This window comes from Musa acuminata, chromosome BXJ3-6 (genome assembly GCF_036884655.1).
Source record: "Musa acuminata AAA Group cultivar baxijiao chromosome BXJ3-6, Cavendish_Baxijiao_AAA, whole genome shotgun sequence".
Classification (NCBI taxonomy): domain Eukaryota; kingdom Viridiplantae; phylum Streptophyta; class Magnoliopsida; order Zingiberales; family Musaceae; genus Musa; species Musa acuminata.
The window spans coordinates 14,488,120-14,511,882 of NC_088354.1; the positions used below are offsets into that span (position 1 = coordinate 14,488,120).

General features: G+C 38.2%; 3 protein-coding genes across 10 annotated transcripts in view; all 3 read right to left on the reverse strand.

The window, feature by feature from the left end:
• LOC135641156 (vacuolar sorting protein 18-like) overlaps window positions 1–2,036 on the reverse strand; it is a 29,593-nt gene extending 27,557 nt beyond the window's left edge. Inside the window, exons 1-5 of the mRNA XM_065156254.1 lie at window positions 1,746–2,036; window positions 1,462–1,674; window positions 1,118–1,257; window positions 942–1,037; window positions 370–437 (exon numbers count right to left, since the gene is read on the reverse strand). Of these exons, the coding sequence (XP_065012326.1) occupies window positions 370–437; window positions 942–1,037; window positions 1,118–1,257; window positions 1,462–1,674; window positions 1,746–1,917 (689 nt within the window). The 5' untranslated portion in view covers window positions 1,918–2,036. The remainder of the gene's footprint in view (window positions 1–369; window positions 438–941; window positions 1,038–1,117; window positions 1,258–1,461; window positions 1,675–1,745) is intronic.
• Window positions 2,037–3,067: 1,031 nt separating this feature from the next.
• LOC103988188 (uncharacterized) lies at window positions 3,068–9,560 on the reverse strand. 6 transcript variants are annotated; one of them, XM_065157463.1, is made up of 8 exons: window positions 9,426–9,560; window positions 7,726–7,828; window positions 7,511–7,569; window positions 7,408–7,432; window positions 6,327–7,250; window positions 6,106–6,248; window positions 5,228–5,302; window positions 3,068–4,936 (listed from the first exon to the last, which is right to left on the reverse strand). In XM_065157463.1, exons 7-8 carry the CDS (start codon window positions 5,238–5,240, stop codon window positions 3,219–3,221), a joined length of 1,731 nt encoding a protein of 576 aa, XP_065013535.1. In that variant the 5' UTR covers window positions 5,241–5,302; window positions 6,106–6,248; window positions 6,327–7,250; window positions 7,408–7,432; window positions 7,511–7,569; window positions 7,726–7,828; window positions 9,426–9,560; the 3' UTR covers window positions 3,068–3,218. The 6 variants fall into 6 exon arrangements, with proteins under 6 accessions (XP_065013535.1, XP_065013536.1, XP_065013537.1 ...); XM_065157464.1 differs by having other exon boundaries at window positions 6,327–6,583; window positions 6,678–6,780; window positions 6,894–7,250; window positions 7,408–7,828; XM_065157465.1 differs by having other exon boundaries at window positions 6,327–6,391; window positions 6,496–6,583; window positions 6,678–7,250; window positions 7,408–7,828.
• A 489-nt stretch (window positions 9,561–10,049) lies between these two features.
• LOC103988189 (methionine aminopeptidase 2B) lies at window positions 10,050–23,397 on the reverse strand. 3 transcript variants are annotated; one of them, XM_009406748.3, is made up of 13 exons: window positions 23,175–23,397; window positions 22,235–22,321; window positions 21,155–21,284; window positions 15,871–15,907; window positions 15,677–15,784; window positions 14,260–14,359; window positions 13,993–14,138; window positions 13,812–13,903; window positions 13,559–13,653; window positions 11,820–11,916; window positions 11,548–11,691; window positions 11,033–11,250; window positions 10,050–10,392 (listed from the first exon to the last, which is right to left on the reverse strand). In XM_009406748.3, exons 2-13 carry the CDS (start codon window positions 22,316–22,318, stop codon window positions 10,282–10,284), a joined length of 1,362 nt encoding a protein of 453 aa, XP_009405023.2. In that variant the 5' UTR covers window positions 22,319–22,321; window positions 23,175–23,397; the 3' UTR covers window positions 10,050–10,281. The 3 variants fall into 3 exon arrangements, with proteins under 3 accessions (XP_009405023.2, XP_009405021.2, XP_065012736.1); XM_009406746.3 differs by having other exon boundaries at window positions 22,235–22,326; XM_065156664.1 differs by lacking the exon at window positions 22,235–22,321 and having other exon boundaries at window positions 23,175–23,303.
• Window positions 23,398–23,763: the final 366 nt, after the last annotated feature.

Sequence of the window (23,763 nt, forward strand, 5' to 3'; positions counted from 1 at the left end):
ATGTAAAAGCTGCAATATATTCTATTAGAAAACATGGTGCCTTTTGTGGGTCAGACGCATATCTGTCCATTTGGTCTTTATTACAAATGGCACAAAAGAAAACTGCTTTCAAAAGTTTTTCTGGCGTGTGAACTCACTAATCCAATAGTAAATGTTTATACTTGTTGATTAAAATAAATAAAGAATTTAGACAAGTAATAGAGTTTCCATATCTAGTACCAAAAATGTATTTCTAATTTTTATTAATATAACGGGAAAAAACAGAGAACTAACACATGCAAAAAATATTATCAAATAACATAAAAGATAAGAAAAAAGTCAAAAGCATTATTCCAAAGGCAACATTATAATGAGCATGTAATAGCTTGCCTATTGGGAATTTCTCCAGGAAGCTCCATAAAATGCACCGCACGATCTGAATAGCTGGCAAATACAGTCTGCAAAAGATTAGCAACATAAACCAGATCACAGAAGATTTACCCACAAAATCTCTGAACATAAAAAAGTTCTGACTACTGTTCAAATGCTTAAAATTTAAACTACATGTAAAAACTTACAAAAAGAATAAACCACATATTAACAAAGACGAGAATGTAATATTTTCCTTTAATTTTTTTTTATTCAAAAATATACTAGAAAAAGAAACCAACTAGACACCAACATGCTTCTGCAGAAAACTAGATAACTCAGGAAATTACAATATATAAAAGAATAGTTAAAAGCATTCAGGTCATACTATGAGATAGGAAACTCAAATTTAGGCCTTGCCATATGAGCATAGTTTATCCTTTTCAAATTAGTGATACTTAAGAGAGAGAAACTATTTTTGTCAAATATTTTTAGGTTCATATGATTTCAAGAAAGCACTCGTTAGAATCTAAACTTAAGGACATAACAAGAAAATACATTAAAATCTGCCAGAAAGAAACTACATATCTAACCTCCAATGAACCAATACCAGTGAAAGAGTACAATCTGGTTGGTGTCACGGCCATCACATAAAACCTTGTTGCATTACTTAGAGCAGCTGTTTCCATCTGCGGATTAAGAATCCGAAAATATAGTGGCATAACCTTTCAAGTCATCACCAACGAAGAGAGTAAACATTCTACCATACCTGCAAACCCATTATGGCTTCAGGAAGCTCAGTCAGCTCAAACAGCAACTTTACATGCTTCTCCTTCTTATCCACCTCGTCAACCGCCATCTCAAACAACTGCCCGTTTTCAGTACCAAGAATCACCTCCTTCGTTGATCCTAAAACCATAAACAAGGAATAAGTAAAAACACGTCGTATGCAAATCATGAACCAGAAAAAGCGACATCACATCTTTGGTTATCTCTCAACTAAAGAGAAACCCAGCATACGCAGATCAAGAATCAGTAAAGGATCATGATCAGTATCAACCAAATAGATACCCACCATGTGCAAATCAAGAACTACAAAGGACGACATCATACCTTCCGTGATCTGCTGTCGGTTCCAGGCCACCGCATTGACGACCAATCCTTTCAGCCGGCTCAAAACCCTAGGCCGTGCCCACTTTGCGTGGATATAGTATGTCTCAGCCCCGGCCGCATGGAGAACCGTTGCAATGCAGTGGCTCCCTCGGGGGTCAACGAAGACACGGTGCACCAGCTGATCACCGCCTCGGCCTCCAGAGAAGTCAAGATCTGCGAGGATGATGAACAGATCAAGATCGAAGGGAAGGGTTCGGAGAGAAGAACAACCGAGGCTAGCTGACCTTGCGAGTCCCCGACCCCAAAATCATAGCGAATGACCCAACCCTTGCTGGTGCCAAGGATGATGACGTCGTTGCCGGCGGCCATGGACGTGATGACGCCACGACCCCTGGCGGCGTGCCGCTCGAGGGGATCGACGGAGAAGAGACCGCCGCCGCTTCCACCGGCGTCCATGACGACCGGAGAAAGAGCGAGACGCTGAAATCCTAAATGGAACCTAAGTGATGTAGAGGGATGGGTAGAGAAGGGATTCAAGAACCGAACGGAGGAGATCGCCGGAGCTCGACAAAAGGTATGACGATTTGGAATGTAACAACCCATCATTTTATAGGAGACCCGACCCGGAATGCCCGTTGCTTTGAGATCTGTGAACCTCAAAATCTGACGGTGAAATGCTTTCAAAGTTGTACAGCACATCATCTCACCTCATGATACTTTGAGATTTGTGCATATATTTGACTGGCCTATGTAATTCATGTCGAAGATGGAAAGTTTGTGTTAGGTATCTAAATTGCCAAATTTTAATTATTAATCATTCTATTTTTAACGGTGAATTCCCAAATAAATCTCTAACTTAGGAAAATTTTATAAAGAGAGCACCTCGCCGAAAAAAAAAAAATATTTATTTCCATCTCTATCGGACCCATAATCACCTCTATTGACACAATCAATCCCACCCCTACATTCTTTGCCCATGACCTGTAAACGCGAACTTGACTACCCACCTCCGTCTCGCCTCATCAGCTTTTGTCGTACTCACCTCAAGAGTGAATCTAACAAGTGTTGAAAGAGTTCGTAGAGATAACGACAACCGTCTTACCTCTCCCTTCCTCATGCAAGAGACCAAGGGTAAAATGGTCATATATAAAAAAGATATTTCACAAAAAAATTTTAAAGTTGAAACGTTGTACAAGAAAGTTAAGGATTTTTTTTTAATTTACCATATTTTAATTTAAAATTTTGATTTATTTTTTTATGAAATAAGTGATAAGAATGAGATTTGATCTGAAAACTCATTATCAGATAGTCAAGATTTTTGAATTTATACGATTAGATTTTGAATCTTGGATCCAAGAAAAGTTAAGATATTTTTAGATATTTAAGTTAAATATTTTTTAATTCAATGATACTCATGCTGGTTAAAAATGCAAAAAGATAAATCTGATGTACATTATTTTTAGGTTTATCCTTCATTGTTGTTGATTTCCGAAACCTTCTTACCCCCACATGATCATCATTGCACCCATCAAATGCTGAAGTCTAAGGGTCAGGTTTATCTACAATTTCATATGGCCATTTAGCAGACATTCTAAAATAATGATCAAAACCCAAAAAAAAAAATATACATAATATATGTATCATCCAAATATCACCAGCTGAGAATTGCATGATAAGCTGGTTGGAATCATGAAGACAGAAAAAGAGATGCCGATGATGAACAAAGCAGATTGCATATTACAGCAGCTGAAAGGAAGTCAGTAGCTCCAGAATCCATTCAGGATACTTCGAAATCGATTCCGGGCGGAGAGCTTCTTCATCACCTTCCTGGCGTCCACCTCGTCGGCTTCTGCCAGTCTCTGCAAGCAATGCACCAACCCGGAGGCCATGATCCTTCTCCTTCCGCTGTTGCTCTCCGCAACTGCCTTCAGCACGGAGAGCAGGTGCTTCCTCGTTGCAGAGTTCCCCTCCACGAGATCGAGCGACCGCATGATCCGGTCCACGTCGTGGTCGTCTTGGATCAACCTTCTCCTATTTCGTTGAGCACAGATCATGTTACGAATGGTCTCAGCTGCTTTCTCTCTGACTCCAGCTGATTTGGCTTCCAGTAAGCTCACGAGCTCCGTCATGTAGCCCGCGTCGCCCATGGCCTTCCTGTACTCCTCGGAGAGCTCACAGAGGCGGGAGACGCTCTTCAGGACCAACTCCTGGACGGAGACGTCGCCATGTTTGACGAAGAAGAGCGCTCGATCCAAGAAGCCGGAGCTCATCAGGACAGCTATGGAATCTGCTGAGTGGAGCAGCCCGGTAGCCTTGAGAGCCGCCTCTCTTGCCGTCGATGAGCAGGGTGAGCATGGATCCAGTAACTCAGTTATCGAGGCGATAAGTCCTTCTCTGACAACGATTTGTCTGATGCCATTGTCCGCAGATGCCATGGAATGAAGGCACTCAATGGCTTGAATCCGTGATTCTTCTTCCTTGGACAAGGTGAGCTGTAAGAGAACAGGAATGGCGCCCTCCTCCACCATGAACCTCCTCATCTCGTCAGCGCTGCCGAGGTTGCTTAGAATCTGACAAGCCAACCCAATTAGCTCTTTACGACAAGCGGCGGCGTCGCTGCAGATCTTGAGCAGCACCGTGATGCCTCCATGAGCAGAGATCGACCACCCGTTGTCGGAATTCTCGGTCAGCCTTCTCAGAATTCCGGCGGCTCTCTCTCTTCCCAATTCAGTTCCCTTCTCCAAGATTGGTATCAGTGGACCTATCGCACCTGCAGCGACAAGCAGTCCTTTGTATGAATCAAACTCGGCGATCACCGAGAGTACCCCTGCGGCCTTCTCCCGAAGGCCATCATCTCTGTGTTCGAGAAAGCTTACTAGAAGACACACTGCATCAGCTGTATCCGTCGCCACGATCCTCACATACTCGTCGTCTTCGCGGAGAACCTCATGAAGAGAAGCCAAAGCTAGCAGTCTCATGCTGGTATCACCAATCTTAAGCCTCGAGAACAGATCCCTCACGTAGAATCGGATGTCCTCTCGGCTGGCATTACTGCTTGGCTTCGTGAGGACGATGGCTCGGGAATGCGTCGCATTCCCAGAAGCATACAATTCCGCAAGTCTCTCGTTATGGAGCCCGAGCCTGGAGGCAACGCCATTAAGATCGCTCCTCAAGAGGAGCTTCCCACCGACGCAGGATTCATCGCCGCAACGAAGTAAAAGCGATTCGATGTCATCGAAGGTCGACAACATCGACTTCAGTAGCAAATCCACCTCCGAATTCCGGCGGAGGAAGTTGCCGTCTGCAGCTGCGGCAAGTCCGGAGAGCAGCTGCTCGAGCTTGCTGCGGATCAACTGCCACTTACCAGGGAAGCATCGGACCGAGAAGGAAGAAGATACCAGTGAGCCGAGAAGCTGCGATGCTTGCCGTAGACAGGCCATCTCTCGTTCTTCTTTCATGTTGATGGGATGATCATCTGTTGAGTGACTGAAGTCAGATGATCAAATATAGTCAGTAGACAGAGGATGCTTTGTTCAGTAGGAGAGTCCGGTGAGGGTGGATGTCTATGATGGGCTGCAGTGAGTAGAGGAGAAGATAAGAAACATAATGGCAACCGGAGAAGGTAGGTAGGCAGAGAAATGAAGCCTTTTTCTTTTGGATGGCATGATTGGAAGTAGGCAGAGTGAAACTCTCAGTCGGATGTCTCATAATTGAAGATGAGAGAAACAACAACAATAATGTGCCTTATAAGTCTCAGGCTACTTACTGTGCAGGAACATGACTTTGGAGTCATGTCAATCGCCTGAGTTCGGAAGCTTTTTCTTCTTGGAAAATACTGTACCTGATGATCATACAATACGGATCGAAAAGTTTGGAATGAGATAATAGAGAGAATTGCAAAAGAAATAAATGTTCCAATGAGACAAGGATGTTTAACCTAGTCACATTAGTCCTTGCATCACATCAATAAAAATATGTTTCTGTATGTACCGACTCATCAACACAGATGTTCAGTGAGACTCTAATAGCTGCAGCAGCATATTCTATAAACTAATTTGTTCTGAAGCTATCAGCAAACAACTACTTTCAATTTTCCAATTACAAATAATAGAGACTTGGGAAGCCATCTTGGCAGGAGAGATCACAGAAGATGTTGTCCTAAACATGCTCAGCGAGCTAACCAAGGTGGAAGAAAAGCTGAAACAGACGGGTGTCTGCTTAATGGGATAGGAGAACAATTGCTGTCATGGACCACCAACAGTGTCTTATGTAGACCAGCGGCAACCCATCCCTAAATTAATAAAACAAGAGGGTGGCATTGCCCCCATGTGAGCCCTTGTCTTGTTGCCATGTCTAAGGACATTGGTACTTCGTGTAAACTGCGTGATGGAACCACACAGTTGAGGACTTGGTGTCAAAAAACATCAGAAAGAAGGCAACAAAATGAATGGGGTATAAGCATTGGAGGGAGCTGATGCAGCGGCTATTGCAGCACAAAGAAAAATACTTATCCCTGTGCTTCTTCTCAAAACAGTATTTTCATCCATACTCATGGCTAAAATATATAAGACACCCAAGCTATCGTTTTGATGAGTGGAAGTCTCAACAGCAAACAGTTCCAGCAGCAAAGAGAGGAAAACCAACCTGTTGGACCAGCCAATGCACAAGTCTCCAACCAAATATATGATTTGGTGAGGAATGACTGCTTTGCTGAGATTGACAATTTTCAGAACGGCATGCTGTATTTCCACTACTTGCAGCATCACTTTAATTCTACCATAATATGTCTGCAACATGAATGAAGTTAGAAGGCCACAATTCAGTCCAATATAAGGTTACAGATGGATTCCAAATGCAGAAATCACCTGTTGAAAAATGATCACCCTGGTGCCTTTTCTTTTGGATTCGGTCTTGTTTGGACATGCACATTCTGATCAAGTCAAGTAGCAGATTTAAGGAAAAGGAGCAGGGAATTAAAAATTTTCAATGCATAATTAAGCAAAAAACCCTATCTTCAAATAAGACAGTGATTGCCTGTAGCTTGTAAAGCATTGCAGGTAGAAATAGATTCGAGTGCCTTAGCTTGGAAGAGAAGAGGTTGATCGATAAACATTCAGTGTACCTACTTTCAAATAACAAGATATTTAGGGAATAGAGTGGACCATTTTGATACCAAACCACACTACCAGATGAAATAGTAGGTCTCTGGTGCTTGCCAATGCATGTGGAGAGTCAGAGTTGCTTTGTGACCATATGAAAGCTGCTGTGAGCCCCCATGACAGCTGCTCCTTGCCATTTCTCTTATACTCAATAATGCATCTGTTTTCATGGATTCTTAGATGGTTAAAGCACAAAACCATTGCAGTGGTAGAAAACATTTGACAGGATTGAGAAAAGCAGAAACCATGTAATGAAGTTCATGTAAATTTCACCTGCATGATCTCAAAGTAACAGATACTACAAGAATTTGAAGACATGATTAATGATCTCTTCCACTCAACAACTAAAATTCCACTGAAAGTGAGCATTGGTAGGCCCCACCTGATCCACAAAGTCGTTACCTCTGTAGTTTTACATCCCAACCATGGATGGATGATAACTTCAGTAACTGATTCGGATGCAACTTGCTTTCTTTCTTTTTTAGATACTCTTGCAATATCCATGTTTGTACAGAACTAATGCATGATTGATATTTTAACTTGAATGCCTGCTTCCTCAGTAAGCTCCACCATAGCAAATTCTCAGAGAAATAGACTCATGACCTAACAACAGTTTCCAAATCAAGCAACCTGCAAATGACCCATTGGCAGAAAACAGTTAGCTTGCCTATGTAATACTATAATATCATCTTGATTGCAGACAGATAATACAGCAGCAGTGAGTTCCTCTAACAATATGCAGTAGATTAATAATTTTCAAAGAATGTGGATAATATTAGAACCTTACCACAACCACAGCATCGTTTTTGTTCCTTTTTAGTTAGGACAAAAAAAGGAAGTCAGCACCGTGCAAAGAACTAAGAATCGGAGAACAAAGTTCCACGCCAAACCTGATGAGCTGCCAAGAGCCAGCATATGGCTACAAGAAAACTGGAAAATGCAGTGCAACCTGTCGAGCCAAACGTGGGTCCAAAAATATACTATCACAACTAGTTAGCCAATTGGCAATATCAGTGGTCATAAGCATGACAACCAATCGGCATGTCTCTTCCTGGAATGCATCTAGCCTGCACCTCCAGTTCCTATAAATAACAATTTTTCTTACCTTCATAGACACTTCAATTGTTCCTCGAGATAAACTTTATCTTCATTCAGTCTTTTGGATGCTCATCAAGTGTCAACTTTTAGCCATCATGGAGAGCAAGGCACTGATAGGTGAAACAGAAATGCATCAGACCATGCAGCGAGAAGCACTCCACCAAGCAGGAAAAGCCCTTGACCTCCTTGATGTGACTTGTGTCATAAAGAAGGTATAGAAGCATCATGACTCTCATGTAGAACAAGGAAAAGAAGATGTAAGGGTGAATCTGGCTCAAGATGCAATTGCACAGTCCAACTCATTTGCATCAAAACATTTAAAAGAAAATATGAATGCAAGTGACATCATGACCTTTGTCATGAGCATCTTCTAGTCACATGACAAGAAGCAGTATTTTAGCACCATTTTGCATCAACTGTTGCAAGCCACTACGGTGATTCAGCACATCAAACGCATCCTAAGTCAACTAAGACAGATGCAAACCTGACAAAAGGAACAAAAACACAGACCAAAGCATGGCAAGAAACAATACACTCTCCTGCCATTCTATTCTTCTCCTAATGTCTGGAGCTTGCTTTTGCAGAAGTTTGTTGATCACATGGACCACGGTGGCAATGCATTGTAGGAACAAAATTAGGATCATAGGACAACATGCATGGAGAAGAAAGCATGCCAATTTTTTTAACTGTAGCAAGAGCTAGATGGGATTTCAGTTGCCATCATATCAACTGGAAATATTATTCAGAACCAAATTTAAACTCAATTAAACGGAACAGTAACTGAACTTTTATACAAAAGCTTTTTGTCTGAATCAGTTGTAAGGCAAAATTCTAAGATTCCACAGACGAATGCAAGTAAACCTCAGTGATGTGAATAAGAGACAATGTTGGTGCACAAATTTAAGCTCTGTATCCTTAAGAATTGATCCATTATTAAGCAGCATTAGTACATTAGTAATTGGCATGGAAACTGTCAAAAATGAAAAGTATTGCGAGATGCCAAGCAGCTAAAATAATAGAAAGTATATTATAATATCGGTGAGAGGTCATTAATGATCATGTGGTTGCAATACTGGAGTTTCCAGCAACCAAAGTGGTAAGTGTAAAGGTATTCGAGCATTTCCAATCTAACAACCAACGAAGAAATATAAACCAATGTATTGTATATAAGATCTAAAAATCATAAAATCACCGACTTGACAATGATGCCAAATCCTTCCAATTGCTGGCAAATCAAGTACTACCTTCCAGCAGAGAGAATTCAAGCAGGAGAAATCTATGTAACAATCAGCATGAGCTCCAAACCAAGATTAAAATAGACAACCAGAGAGAATTCAAGCAGGAGAATTCTATTTAACATTCAGCATGAGCTCCAAACCCAGATTTAAATAGACAAAACCAGAGAACACAAGCAATGCAGCATTACGAAATGATCTCCAATGCAGAACCGAAGGAGACGGATGTCAGAGTGCGCACACCAATCCGGAAGGCACATGCAAGAGATGGATCCACCTAGGAATAGCTTCCCGTCCTCTACAACTGCACTGGCCCTCTTAATCCCTAAACTTTAATCATCTTATACGATTGGCGGCATAGTCATGCTTCTTATCATCCTTTCATTTCCCCTAAGGAATACAATCTTCCAAACGCCTGAACTTGGAAATCATTCAGATTTTTATATCTTAAAATAAGAACAAAAGATCGAACCTTTCGGAGAATAACCAATCTCGAATCCAAGGCTTGCGCCGTTGATATCGATCCCAGATGATCAGAGACGAGGGCGGAAAGGTGATTTAGGGATGTGTGAACCGGGAAGGGGAAGAGAAGAGGGGTGGTTTTGGGCCGATAAATTTGTTATGGGCGCTTGACGACATCAGTGGTCATATATTTATTTTTTAAAAGAAGATTAAAACAAAAGAAAGTCAAACTACCGTGCAAAAATTTAGGTTTACAGTTTCAAAAACATGATTAGTCCCACCCACTGTTGCTTTATAAATATTATATATATATATATATATATATATATATATATATATATATATATCACGAATTAAACTAGTTAGTACCTTTAATATATATATATATATATATATATATATATATATATATATATATATATATATATATATATTAAGATTATGATAACCAATTTGCATCATGATTACCCACCAAAGATATCAAACGTAATAGCAGGAGAGTAAGCTACAGGGCTTACCGTCCATCGTTCAAAGGTGCCAACAAATAATAATCTATGTCGTTGTCTAAACTTAAGATACCAATTATACATGCACATTAAATCTGCTTGGTTATACTTAAAATACCGATTACACATGCACATGAAATCTTCTTTGATATAACGGGAAAGTAGATATCAACAAGCGACTTGCAAAAGCCAAACAAAGATGAAATTGTTTGAGCAAGGCTGAGCAAAATATTCTTACATGACTCGCAACATATCAGCAGCAATGTGTGGTACATAAGCATCTAATTTGGGCATGGAAATAGAGAGTCCAGATTGCAGAATTGACAAGACTTAATAGACGGAAACCAGCTTCTATGATCCTCAGTAGTCATCGCCTCGTGATATGACTTCTTTACATGTTGGCCGAAGCAAGATGGTATGCTCGAACTGTGATACATAGCTTCCCTTCACATCACACAGAGGCGGATACGGCTGCAAAAGGACCCAAAATTATATTAAGCAGAGTTTCACAGTTAAATGTATAAAAAGAAAATTTACAAAAGGGCTCTCGGTGACATAAACAGCACGCAAGCAAAATTACTAATCCACCCAAATAGTTCAAAATTTTCAATACAATAAAGCATTCACATTATGTTATCGACTAAAATAAATATGCTGGTTGCAAACAAGAACTAACAAAGCAATCATTTTAAACTTCGTAGGTTTCTGATTATATTCAACAAGGTAGGATGATGATGATTTCGGCATTTTATATAGGTTCGACCAGGACAATACTTGAAAATTACAGCAATGTGAATATTGTACCATTAATTATGGGCTAATATGGGCTAGCCCCAAGTGTAAATACTGCACCCTAATACTCTGAATTCCAACTTGGAAGTCCATGCTTCAACATGATACGAGTAATGATCCTCGGACAAGAATAAATCAGTGCCTTCACTAACCAACAGAAATGCCAAGTATCAAAACAAACTAAGCATAGATGAAGGCCCACAACATTGCCAAATCAACTCCCTCATTGTCAAAAACATTCAGGACATAAAAAACACTACCACTGCACCAAGTGATCATGACTTATCATATTTAGGAATATACATAATGTTAAAATTACCTGCACTATACCAGCATCGCACAAGTTTTTCAGTGCCATAAGATACTTGGTCTCTCCCAGACGGTCTAAATAACGGCGGCAAAAGGCCAGTGTTGAAAATTGTTTGTTGATTGTAGCAAGAAGTTGCTTTGCACGAGGCAACCTTAACGGAATGTGTCCTACATCAAAGTTTTTCATGTAATGGCTGCACTCCAAGTCCTCTCTGACGTAGCCCTTCCCTACATGATGACATGTATGTACAAGTTAACACATCTAATTTTGTCAAGTATAAACAAGGCTGGCTGTGACCAACTCATTTATTGCTTATATGCAAATTTAGCATCCGAGTCCAATTCAGACTCCAACCTGTCTTAGCTGCAACAGAAACTAAAGGTCCAACACGAAGCAATTACGACTTTCAGCAAATATAATTTGAAGATTCAAACTAAACATTAAGAGTACGTCCAGATATAAAGTACACTTGAACATCTCAAACAATAGAACTCCAAAGAATGCAGCAGTAGGCATTTATTCACCTGTTGATGCAAATGTTTCAATTGCAAAAAATTCTCCCTCCTCCATTTTTGTTTGCTCTCCACCCTTGACAATTGGAACGGACTTTCCAGCATGAATTTGGTATGGGCCAATGCTGTGGCCATTCAAGTTTCGCACACTTTTAACTGCAGTAGAAAGCAAAATGTTGATGAGCAGATAATATCTATTTAGAAAAAAGATATTGACAAAAATTGTACAACGGAAAAGAGATTATAGCATACCAAGAACATGAGACACACAGATCATAAAATACCTTGAAACACTTTGCCATTGATTTCAACCTCATAGGATTCCATGACCTCTTGGATTGCAGCACCAACATCACACAGCCGTACATCTATCCCAGCTTCCTATATACGTAAAAACAAACATAACTATCAGATCAAAGAAACAATAAAAAAAATGCATATTCCAAAAACTGCATGACTAATAGAAGTAAACTATTTCATCATAACAGCCAAAAACAATTCTCTGCAACCAAATTTTAGGTGTGTTGCAAATTTACCTTCTTAGTTAATACGAGTTTCAAATACTAAGCACTTGCATCACTAATAAGCCAGTAATACAGCACAACATACTCACCATGCCATGATGTACCAACTCTGGTAGGAAATTAGTAAAATACAGGACTAAAATTTCTAAGAAAGCTTTTAATGACATTCGACCAGACATGAATAAATACACATGGCACCATAAACCTGTAGTGATAAATGATTAAACCATGGAATCAACATCTTCACAGATTAAGCAGATGTGTAGCATTACCTTTTGCATCTGCATTTGGAGAAAGAGAGAGGCAGACAGAATGACAGAATCTACCATGTAAACAAGAAACCCTATAATTTGTATAATAGGCACATTGTCCACAATTCAAACTGTGTATCGAAGAGAAACATCATCACCAGATAAATTATGCAAAGATTGTTGAAGTGGGATGGGACTAGAAGATTAGCATATTTATGTATAATGCGAAAAGAAGCTTAGTCACTATGCAACAAAGACAACTCTTTCTAAAAAGGACAGACAAGTGGATCAGGCTTCTGCTAAATTGGGTTCTGGGGAATCAGGCAATGGTCATATGGATACATCCTTGGTCTCACAAACAGATTCCTTCCATGGCAGAATGACTGAAATCCTTAACATAGGTAATAAGAAAGAAACCTAAATGGTTGTGGAAAAAATAAGAAAATTCTAAGAACATAAAATAACCATCATATAGAAAGAGCTCATTTAGAAGAAAATATATAATAATCAGCTTTGACAGAATGGTCTGAACTGATATGAGAAGTGGAGAACAACTAGGTGGGAAGAAACCTATGTTTAATATACAAGTACACTAAATAAAAATGCTAGGCCAGCTCGATGTAACTTGTCACCAAAATGATCAAACCATAGCCTAACAACAACAAATGAGGACTTGATGCAAATTGAACAAACCACAACTGAATCTGTGGGAAACAGGGTGTGCTAGCATGAGACTGTTGCAACCACAAGGAGAACCACTAGGGATTAGTTAGCAGAATAATCATACAAGGAATGAAATGAGAATGATGGTGCATGTCAAATAGAACCACTAGTCTCCTTTTCTTATTTAAGATGTTCATTTCGATCAAAAGACTATTATTCTTGTAGGATTCTTAACTGCATGATTGGGAATTCTGAACCTGATTAAATTAACTACCGACAGCAGTTCATGGTGATAGGCATCAGAAGAATACCCTCATTCAAGTATGACTTCATGTTTTAGCCAACAAATATAGGTTTTATAGTAGAATGTCAATGCCATAAAGCAAGAATGCCAATATTTCCTTTAACATATTCCTAAATGAAAAGATCCTTCAAAGCTCAAGTTGTTTTAACTGTCAGGTGGCAACTCAGCAACATGTTTCAGTAATTGTCAGATCAACACAAATCCGAACTAATGCATCAATAATCTCACCTGTAAAATAACAAAATATTTTGAACAGATAAGAGAAGAGCAAAGAAAATTACTTTAACTCCAGTGTTTGTAGCTTCTCTAGAAGCTTCTAGAAGTGGATTAAACATGGGATTAAATGCCACTGTAAATGCGCAGTCAACTATATGTCCTGAGATGACACCAGGGCAACATATTGTCAGTGAAATGAAATTTATAAAAGGAACCAGCCTTTAAATTCTTCCAAAATATCTAGTTATGAGCAATAAAAGTACGATAACGGTGCTACAGACAGAAAACAAGTATGAATAAAATAATAGTTAGCATTACCATCAACATGTGTTCCAAAATCTAACTTCATCACATCATCATACTGAAGTACAGTTCTATCGCCAGAATTTGGAGTCCAGTGGGCTGCGACCCTAGAAGAACAAGAGTAATTGGTGAAAGCTCATGCCAGAAGATTAGAAGGGAACAAATATAATTGATGAGAATCCTGAAAATGTTTTACCAGTTAAGAGAACATCCAGTTGGAAAGGCAATGCCTGCTTGGAGACCATTCTCTTTGATCAGTCGCCTTACCATATTCTCCAAGGTTTCACATAGGTCAATCATTAACATTCCAGGCTTCAAAATACTCCTCATATATTTTCGGACCTAAGCACCACAACGATATATTGTGAAGACTAGAAAACAAAACAACCCATGTACTTCCCAGAAAATCAACCAAAGTTTTGATCTGACAACCTTTTAGTGGTAATAGGGAAAAAACTCAAACCTGCCTATGAACTTCTGCAGCTCGGCGAATCGTGTTGTACATAGGTTTTTGTAGCCGTTCAAGTTCTCTCTTCTCTTCAGAGGTCATCCTCCATAGGTTACTAGACACAATTCTTTTGGTTATTAATGCAATCCAGCAACTTACTAATTAATAAAATGTACAATCCAATAACAGGTACACAATAAGATACTGGGAGAAACTAAAATGACCTATTCAAGTACACTAGGCTAACAAGAATAATCATATGCAAGAACCAGAGTTGACAGTGTGCTTGTAATCTGTCAATTTCTTTAGTTCCTTATTTGTCTTCCAAACTTGCTGTAACCATTTTTAACAGTATGATTTTATGAAGTGGTAACTTCCCTTAAAATACTGCATATTCATTATGCCATTTTCTTTTTTTCTAGTGGGGCAGCGAGAGACAGAATTATTTTTTGTTATCAAACATGTATGCCTTCTGTTAAAATGATGGCTAGTTAGAACAGCAAGCACTTATATATGCGCACGTGCGTGTGACAAAAATCATATATATATATAGACAGACACATAGGTTTATATATATATATATATATATATATATATATATATATATATATATATATATATATATATATATATATATATATATATATATATATATATATATGTGTGTGTGTGTGTGTGTGTGTGTGTGTGTGTGTGTGTATGTGTGCAAGGTATGCAGTTTCGAATAATACCGCTTGTACCGGTCCATCGGCTGACCGGTACACGGGCCGTCCATTACCGGACGAAATATATATATATATATATATATATATATATATATATATATAAGGCGATGTCGCATCGTCGAGATGTCGCATCGCCTCGACGATGTCGCCCTGCGTGGGAGAAGGAAAAGGCAACATCGCCTTTTATAAATATATATATATCTATATATATATATATATATATATAAACGAGGCGACGTCGCATCGCCTCAGCGACGTCGCCTTTTATAAAAATATTTATATATAAATATATATATATATATATATATATATATATACCCCGAGCGATATAACGAATGGTATACCGCTCGTTATATAGTATCGTACCGTACCGAGCAAATGTCAAAACTCCGGTACGATATGATATTTTAATCTTTGTCTCTATGTATGTATGTATATATGTATAATTATCATCATTCGAAGCTAAGAGCCACAACTAGCAGACAAATATTCTTGGGTTAGAAGCCTATTTTTTTTTTTACCTTTTTATTCACATATATTCCACAAGATTTGAACCCTAATAATGCAATCAGATATGACATATAATGCAATAATAATTTGTCCATCAATTTGGTTGCAGATAGCAAAAAGAACAGTAAACATGAAGTGGGCATAGTTTAATTCTTTAATGCTACCTACAAGCAACTTTACTAGAAAAATATACTTACTCATCCTTGTACTGCTGGATTTCACCCTCAGGAAACTCGGCTGAAGGGAAAAGTTCATCTACGGGAATCGTTGGTGGGTCAGTCTGCTCAAGGGGCTCCTTCTTCTTCCTGTACAGGACAAAATAATGATCAGAAGCCTAATAATTATGGCTATTTAATTTTAAATGCTTAAATAACTACACAGAAGCACCTACTTGGCTCTGCTTTTCTTCTTCTTTTTCTTTGCAGATTCTGGATCCAAGAAACACCAAAATAATATATTAGCAAAACCTTATTCACAGCTTCTCATCCTTGAGTTAATTATAAGCAGTCAATGAATAAAGCTTAATCAGTAATAACATCAACATAGAAAGCAAATCACACAACCTGTACACATGCACACGTACACACATCAACTTCAGCAGATATTTACATGTACTTTTTATAGGATACACCCAATATTGATTCTATTGCATTGAAAGGTGATAACATTAGCACATCCCTGTCAACAGATCTGCTTGATCTTACATCGACTGTAAGCAGCAGAACCAGAAATCCAAATGAACCAAGGTTGCCTGAAGCCTTTCATTTGGCGGGAGTCTAAATCCAATAGTAGGTAGAACTTATTAGGTACCGAAGTTGATGAGATGTGGTCAAGCTTGAACAAAGTCAAACCCAAGCTGAAGTTAGGATGTTAATTGAGATATATAATATCATGCACCTTGAGTTCAAGCTAAATACAAGCTTGATTTAAGCCTTAAAGGAGCCAAACCTCACTCTTATTTCAAGTGAAAATTTCTTAAGTTGGTTCAAGCTTCAACCCTTTAATCCTTCAATCTGATGTACATTACATACATAAAAAGCAACGATTTAAAAAGGCGCTCAGGCGCTAGCCTAGGCCCTTGGGCGAGGCGAGGCGAGGCCCGAGCACCTCGCTAAACTTCCAGGCGGTGCTCTTCAAAGAGGCGCCGCGTGGGCGTTCGCCCAAGCCCAGGCGCTGGGCGCTTCAGGCGAGCGCCTGGGCGCTTCAGGCGAGCGCCTGGGTTAAACCAGGCGACCAAACCAGGATTTTAGGTCTGGTTTGGTCCTGGTTCAGTCTCCGGTGGTTAGTTGGTTCAATCGAACCAACTAAAACAGATATCAGCGACAACCCAACCCTAACCCTCGTTGTCGCTGCCGCTCCCGATCCCGTTGCTCGCCGCTGTCGCTGCTTGCAAACGCTGTCGTTGTCGCCGCTCCTGCTCCAGCTGCCGCTGCTCGCCGCTGTCGCCTCTCACTGCTGCCGCTGCCTACTTACACTCCCGCTGTCGTTGCCTCCTTACATTCCCGCTGCCTCCTTACACTCCCGCTCCCACTGCTGCTGCCTCCTTACACTCCCGCTGTCGCTGCCTCCTTACACTCATGCTCCCGCTGCCTCTACCTCCTTACACTCCCGCTGCCGCTGCCTCCTTACACTCCGCTGCCGCTTCCTCTTTTCTCAATCAGCACCCCCTTACACTTCCTTCTTCTCCTTCTGTTAACAGTATACTGTATACCAAGGTCTGCCGTACCGAAGCATACCGCCCGTGCCGGGCGGTACGTACCGATCCGACATGTTACCGATACGCGGACCATCCGGTACCGCTACAGTGCTACAGCACTGCTACAGTATGAAAAAAAAAAATAAAAAATTATTCGGTACACCGATACCGTACCGTACCGAGCCCGAGTCGAAACGCCGATACGGTACGGTACAGCGAACCTTGTTGTATACTGTTAATATTGTTAGGTTTATTTAAAATTATTAATTTTTAATATTGTTAATAGATTAATAATATATTATTTTAATTTTAATACTGTTAATTTTTATTTATTTAAAATTATTGTTAGGTTTCAAGATAAATGACAAGTGTACAGAGCAACTCAATAGAGTCTCCAATGACATAAAAAAAAGATCCTACATAGAAGTATAATTATTTGAAGAATCCGAAAGATCCTAATGCAATGATTTACATATTCTGTGATAAGACTACTAGAGGTGGTATTTTTCGTGCAAAACAACATCTAGTAGGAAATTTTAAGAATGTAACAGCTTGCAAAAAGTGTCCACCTGAGGTAAAAGAAGAGTTCCTGAGTTATATGAATGAAAAGAAAACACAAAAGAATGAATCTTACGGGAATTTACCAGAAGATAATGTTGAACATCTCAGGGATGAAGAAGAAGATTATTCTATGAGTATTAACCCAAGTGGGAAAAAAGTATACGACCAAAAAGGAAAAGAAGTTATGAGTACTAAGAAGGGTAAAAAAAGACCGATAGATCTATATATGTTTCAAGGATCCCAGGAACAACAAGGGCAAGCAAGAGGCTCAAAATTTAGACAAACAAATATAAGTGATGCTTGTGATAAAGAAATAAGAGGAAAAATAATTTAGCACATTGCTCGCTTTTTCTATCAGGCTGGTCTTCCCCTTAGTACTTTAGACGGTTTTAATAATATGATTGAAGCTATTGGAATATATGGTGCAGGATTAAAACCTCCACATTATTATGAGATGCGAGTTCTATTGCTGCAAAAAGAGTTGAATTATACATATGACTTACTAAAGGGTCATAAAGAATCATGGACAACACACGGTTGCTCTATTATGTCAGATGTTTGGACTGACAGGAGTATAATTAATTTTATGTTTAATTGTTCTTTAGGGACTATGTTTGTGAAGTCAATAGATGCTTCATCTTTTGTAAAATCTGAAGACAAGATATATGATTTACTTGACAACTTCGTGGAAGAAATTGGAGAACAAAATGTCGTTCAAATCATAACCGACAATGGATGCAACTATGTTTTAGCTGATAATATTCATCTTTTGAATTTGTTAATTATTTTATCTTCAATTAAATATGTTAAACTTTTACGTCTTACCATTTTTGTTATCCTTTGTCTCAGGTAAATTGCTTGAAACAAAAAGACAACACTTGTATTGGACTCCATGTGCAGCACATTGTATTGATTTAATGTTAGAGGATATTGGAAAGATCTTAGAAATCAAGAAAACCTTAGAAAGGACAATTTTTGTTGTTGGATTTCTTTATAATCATATTGGGGCTTTGAATATGATGAGAGAATTTACAGGGAACAAAGAATTAGTGAGACATTGTGTCACCCGATTTGCTACTTCATTCTTGACATTACAGAGCGTACATCGTCAAAAACATAATCTGAGAAACATGTTTACCTCTAATAAATGGATGACAAGCAAATAAGCAAAAGAAGCAAAAGGCAAGAGGGCTGCCGATATCATCTTAATGCCATCCTTTTAGAATCATGTAGTTTATATATTAAAGGTAATGGGCCCTCTTGTTCGAGTCCTTCGGTTGGTGGATAATGAAAATAAGTCTGCAATGGGATATATTTATGAGGCTATGGATAAAGCAAATGAGATGATTAAAAGATCTTTTAATGAAAATGAAGAAAAATATGAGAAATTTTTTACAATCATTGACGAAAGATGGAATTGTCAACTTCATCGTCTCTTATATGCAGCAAGATATTATTTGAACCCTGAATTCTTTTATAAGATTAAATCTGTTGGATTTGATGCAAAAGTTTTGGATGGGTTATATCAGTGCGTTGCAAGATTAGTTCCCAACCTTGAGGTTCAAGATAAGATTATTCATGAATTATCTTTATATAAAAATGCCGAAGGTCTTTTTGGAATTCCAATTACCGTTCGATCCAGGACAACTACGTCTCCAAGTATTAATAATTTGATATAATTAATTTCATATATATTATGTTACTATGTTATTGCTAATAATAACATAAATTTTGCAGTTGAATGGTGGAGTCTATTTGGAAATTCCACCCCAAACTTACAACAATTTGCTATCAAAGTACTTAGTTTGACATGCAGTGCTTCGGGTTGTGAGCGAAACTGGAGTGTCTTTGAGCATATCAGGATCACTAAATATTTTTGTTTTAATTAATTAATTTATTTAGATAGATGTATTAATATATTTTTAAATTATATGACATTACAGATTCACTCGAAGAGAAGAAATCGGTTGGAACATCAACGATTGCACGATCTTGCTTACATAAAATATAATCAAGCTTTGAAGGCTCGTCATGATTTACAAAATAGATTTGATTCAATCTCATTGCAAGATATTGATGATTCAAATGAGTGGTTAGTAGGAGAAATGAGTGCTAACTTGTAAGATGCTGAACACGAGCTTATATTTGAAGATGATAGATTGACATGGGGAGATGTGGCAAGAGCTTCAGGTGCTGGAGAATTACAAACATATACAAGACAGATGTCAAAGAGAAAAATGTGTGCAAAAGCATCAAGCTCGGCTCCTGCTATTGTTGAAGACAGAAAATAAAACATATCTTGATGAAGAGGAAGGAGTCGAAGGACAAGAGGAAGAAGACGAATTCAAGGATAAAAAGGTATCATAATTTTACTCGAGTATTCAAGAAACAAATGATCATGATAGCTCAGAATCATGATAATTACTTTCTACAATGACAAAAATTTCATCCATCATACTTTTTTCCGATATCAGTTCTCTCATGAGTATATACAGAACAGAGTTTCAAGCAGGTAAGGCTAGAGGATCATTTAAATAAATCAAGTTTACTAAGTGCAGCTTGAATGCGAGCCATATTTCATGGTAGATTCACCTCATTTTCGACTAAGCTAAGCCCTAAACATTAAAGCAGTTCAAATTAGCGAAGTGCACAAAAAGGTTTGTTATGGTCTATACTGGTTTAAATAAGCAAGCATTAGTTTCAAGTGTCGCACAGATTATAAAAAAAAATAGAATGGGTTCCAAAAATCCATGGTGATCAACCAAATCATTTGTTGAATTACATGCTTCTTAATTATATCTGATTGAACAAATCTAAATTATCTTAAATGAAGGTAAAATACTCTTCTCTCATTTTCTTGAAAATATTTGGAGGATATTTCCATTAAGTTAAGTGAAGTACATCACGCTAACTCGTGGACTCAAACTTGAGACATATCACTTATGAAACAATGCATTAACCAACACAAATGTCTTTGTCTCCCAACTAAGTGTTACTCCAGGAGCACAGACATCAATCAACGCACTCATTGTGTCCCAGTAATTGATAGGTTGCAAGAACCGAAAAGTTCAAACCCAAGGTAAAAGGATGGGGAAGGGATGCACATATAAAACACCACGTATAACCAATTATTGCCTACCGAAAATCAGTTGTCAATGAACTAATATATACATTACAAAAATGACTGAAGTTGATAACTATTGCTCTTAAAAAACTTTTGAGTGGGAAGAAATGAAATGTTGTGAACCATTGGCATGCTATAGTGGCTGCTTGCAATAACAGCATGAAAAAGATCAAGCAGAACATAAAGAGTGCATAGGCTGATGCAAAGAAGATTGAATCATGAATGAAAACCAACAGCAACCATTTTAATCTCAATAAAGGCACACCAATTCCAATGATGAGTATAGAAATCAACCTGCCAATCCATCTAATGTTGTACCATCAGTTTGTGCCACTTCATCATCATTTTGTGGAGTTTGAGAGACCATCACCGTACCATTGCTGTTCGAAAGCTTTGATTCTCTAATTTCTTTAGCTGCAGTTTCCTGCCATTCAATTTCTTTGTTCAAAAAAAGCCTTGTCCATGTTCAGGAAGTATGACAACCTTGTACAGGCAGCATCAAATAACACAAATATGAAAAAAAATTTAAAGATTCTACTTGGGCATAATAATTTTAATCAAGTAACACATTGAAAAAGATATATACCATCTGACCTTATCTTATTAAGCAAAACATAACAAGTTCTATTAGTATAATGATCAACAGAAATGAGAAAATCACCAAGAATCGAATACAATAATAGCAGCCCACCATCCAGCAAGTCCAGGAAATTGTTCTTCGCCTTCTCATTTATTCATAATTCTTATGTCTCACTACAACTCCCAACATTATGATATACATAAACCGTAAATTATAGGGATGATATACATACAACAGAATAGGAGCATAAGAAAGTTGAAATTCTCAAGAAAAAAGATACAAGTGACAATATCTAATCCATGGTTTATAATAAACCTTCAAGAGTCCAGTATAACACACTCGTAGTTGTTCATGCCATAAGAGGGAAAGGAAAGGAATATTTGATATAAACTTCCTTCTTCCTACTGTTAATACAAGATTCTGATTTCTTTTACTTAATGCATCCAAGTTAATTGAGGCTACATTAGTTACATCCAATGCTTCGAGAAAACAACGTGGAAGAGATTTTAATTACACCAACTAAAATAATCCTTATATGACATCTGAATTAGCTTATCACAACAACTTTCATCTTCAACTTCATTGTACATAACCTTCATAATAAATATTTTTATGCATAAAAAATTAAGGTCGCAAGTATCCGAAATATTTCAATTTTTTTAATGGCTTTCATAGAAAGCATGCACCAGGTGTTGAAGCTTGAAAACCCATACATAAGGGAAGAGAGAAAATACTAAAGAACAACATGTTACATCAAAAGGCACTTTGGTAAATGAATGAAGCAAAAGACTGACTTGGGTTGTTTCATTTTCTGCAATGTCCAACTTTTTCATATCATGAGCGGCTTCCTGAACTACTTCAGCATTAGTTCCGCCCATTTTCTATTCTGCCAAAGATGACATAGGATTCAATTGTCAAACCTGATAAAAAATTTAAATCTTTGGCAAAAACTCTAAAGAAATTTCAAACTATAGATTGACAATGAGAACTGTCTAACAAGAATGCCTTTTACGCAGACTAAAGCCTAATATCAACAAAGATAACAAGTTCAAACCACACAGCATCAACAAGAATGCACATTTTCAATGAGACATGAGGACCACCACTCTGCCATGTGAATCAAGTGCTAACACGACAGTGATTTAGCATTTAACCATAATCTCTGTTGTGTTAGCTAAATTAACATATAGTAAAATTGAAAAGAAATGGATTAACATCTACAACATGATTAATTAAATACATGTATCAACATATAACATGCCATTTGAAAACTACAAAAAGGGGAAAAAGAGAGAGAAATTCAACTCTATTATGATCGTTGGAAGTGATGAAATCTAGAATTAGGAGACATTCATACAAGTCATACTGGACAAAGGCAAGAAATCTTCTAGGGAACCTAAAAACCACCATATTTGTGCACGCGATCCATATATTGGCTTTCCATTCCTCGTCAAACCCCTCTCTCAATGAATCTTTATCCTTTGAGATTTATAATATTCAATAATGAACCAAGAGGGACAAAAAGAGACAACAAGAAACAACCTTAATTATCGGAGGAGAAGGATCTCATCCTTGTAGAAAACCTAAGAGCCTTTCAGAAATCAGTAATTCATGTGTGTGAGTGATCGATATATCGGCTTTTCTTTCTTCATCAGAATGATTTTAAAAGGGAGAAGACCTCTTCCCCTAAGTAATCTCTGACGCAACATGAAAAAGAAGACGACAAGGAAGAACCTCAATCTTCGGAAGAGACGGCCGTCCTCCTCGTACACAGTCCTCAGATGGCCTTGGCCTAAATTCGTTTTCAGAGGTGGCGGTGCCGTAGGTGACGCGCGGGTCGATTTCCGATCTCCAAGCGGAACAGGGAGGTGGTGGACGTCAACGATGGGGTCGCGGAAGACCACTTCTCCGGCCGTCGGTGACGAGAGGACAAAGGGGGAACGACGCACGCAATACTGGATTAACGAATGAACTGGGAAACTTCATTTGTAGTTTTAGGGCTTCTTCTGACACCGTTGGATCAAGAATGAGGAAACCGGCCTACGGTACAGATGTCACAGATGAACTATTGAACTTCCCCTTTTCTCTTCAGAGCACGAATGTATAGTCAACAAAGTTAATCGAAACTTATATTGTAATAAAAAAAAAAGACAATTAACTTCATGCCACACTCATTATAAAATAAATACTAATGATAATTAATTTATTAATAATATACTTTTTATAATTGGTAGAAAGTTTTTATATTTATTTTTTAAAATAAATATATTTCATTGAGGTCCATCCATATATAAGTCAGTCAAAGGAAAGGGTTGAAATAAGG

What these genes read in the sequence shown, in the direction of transcription:
- LOC103988189 (XM_009406748.3), bottom strand. Translation starts at nt 22,318, where the DNA reads ATGGGCGGAACTAATGCTGAAGTAGTTCAGGAAGCCGCTCATGATATG. An exon ending in CTACAAACACTGGAGTTAAA is followed by an intron (nt 11,917 to 13,558) that starts GTAATTTTCTTT and finishes TTACGTATATAG; the next exon opens with GAAGCTGGGATAGATGTACG. An exon ending in CAATGGCAAAGTGTTTCAAG is followed by an intron (nt 11,692 to 11,819) that starts GTATTTTATGAT and finishes TTTCTACTGCAG; the next exon opens with TTAAAAGTGTGCGAAACTTG.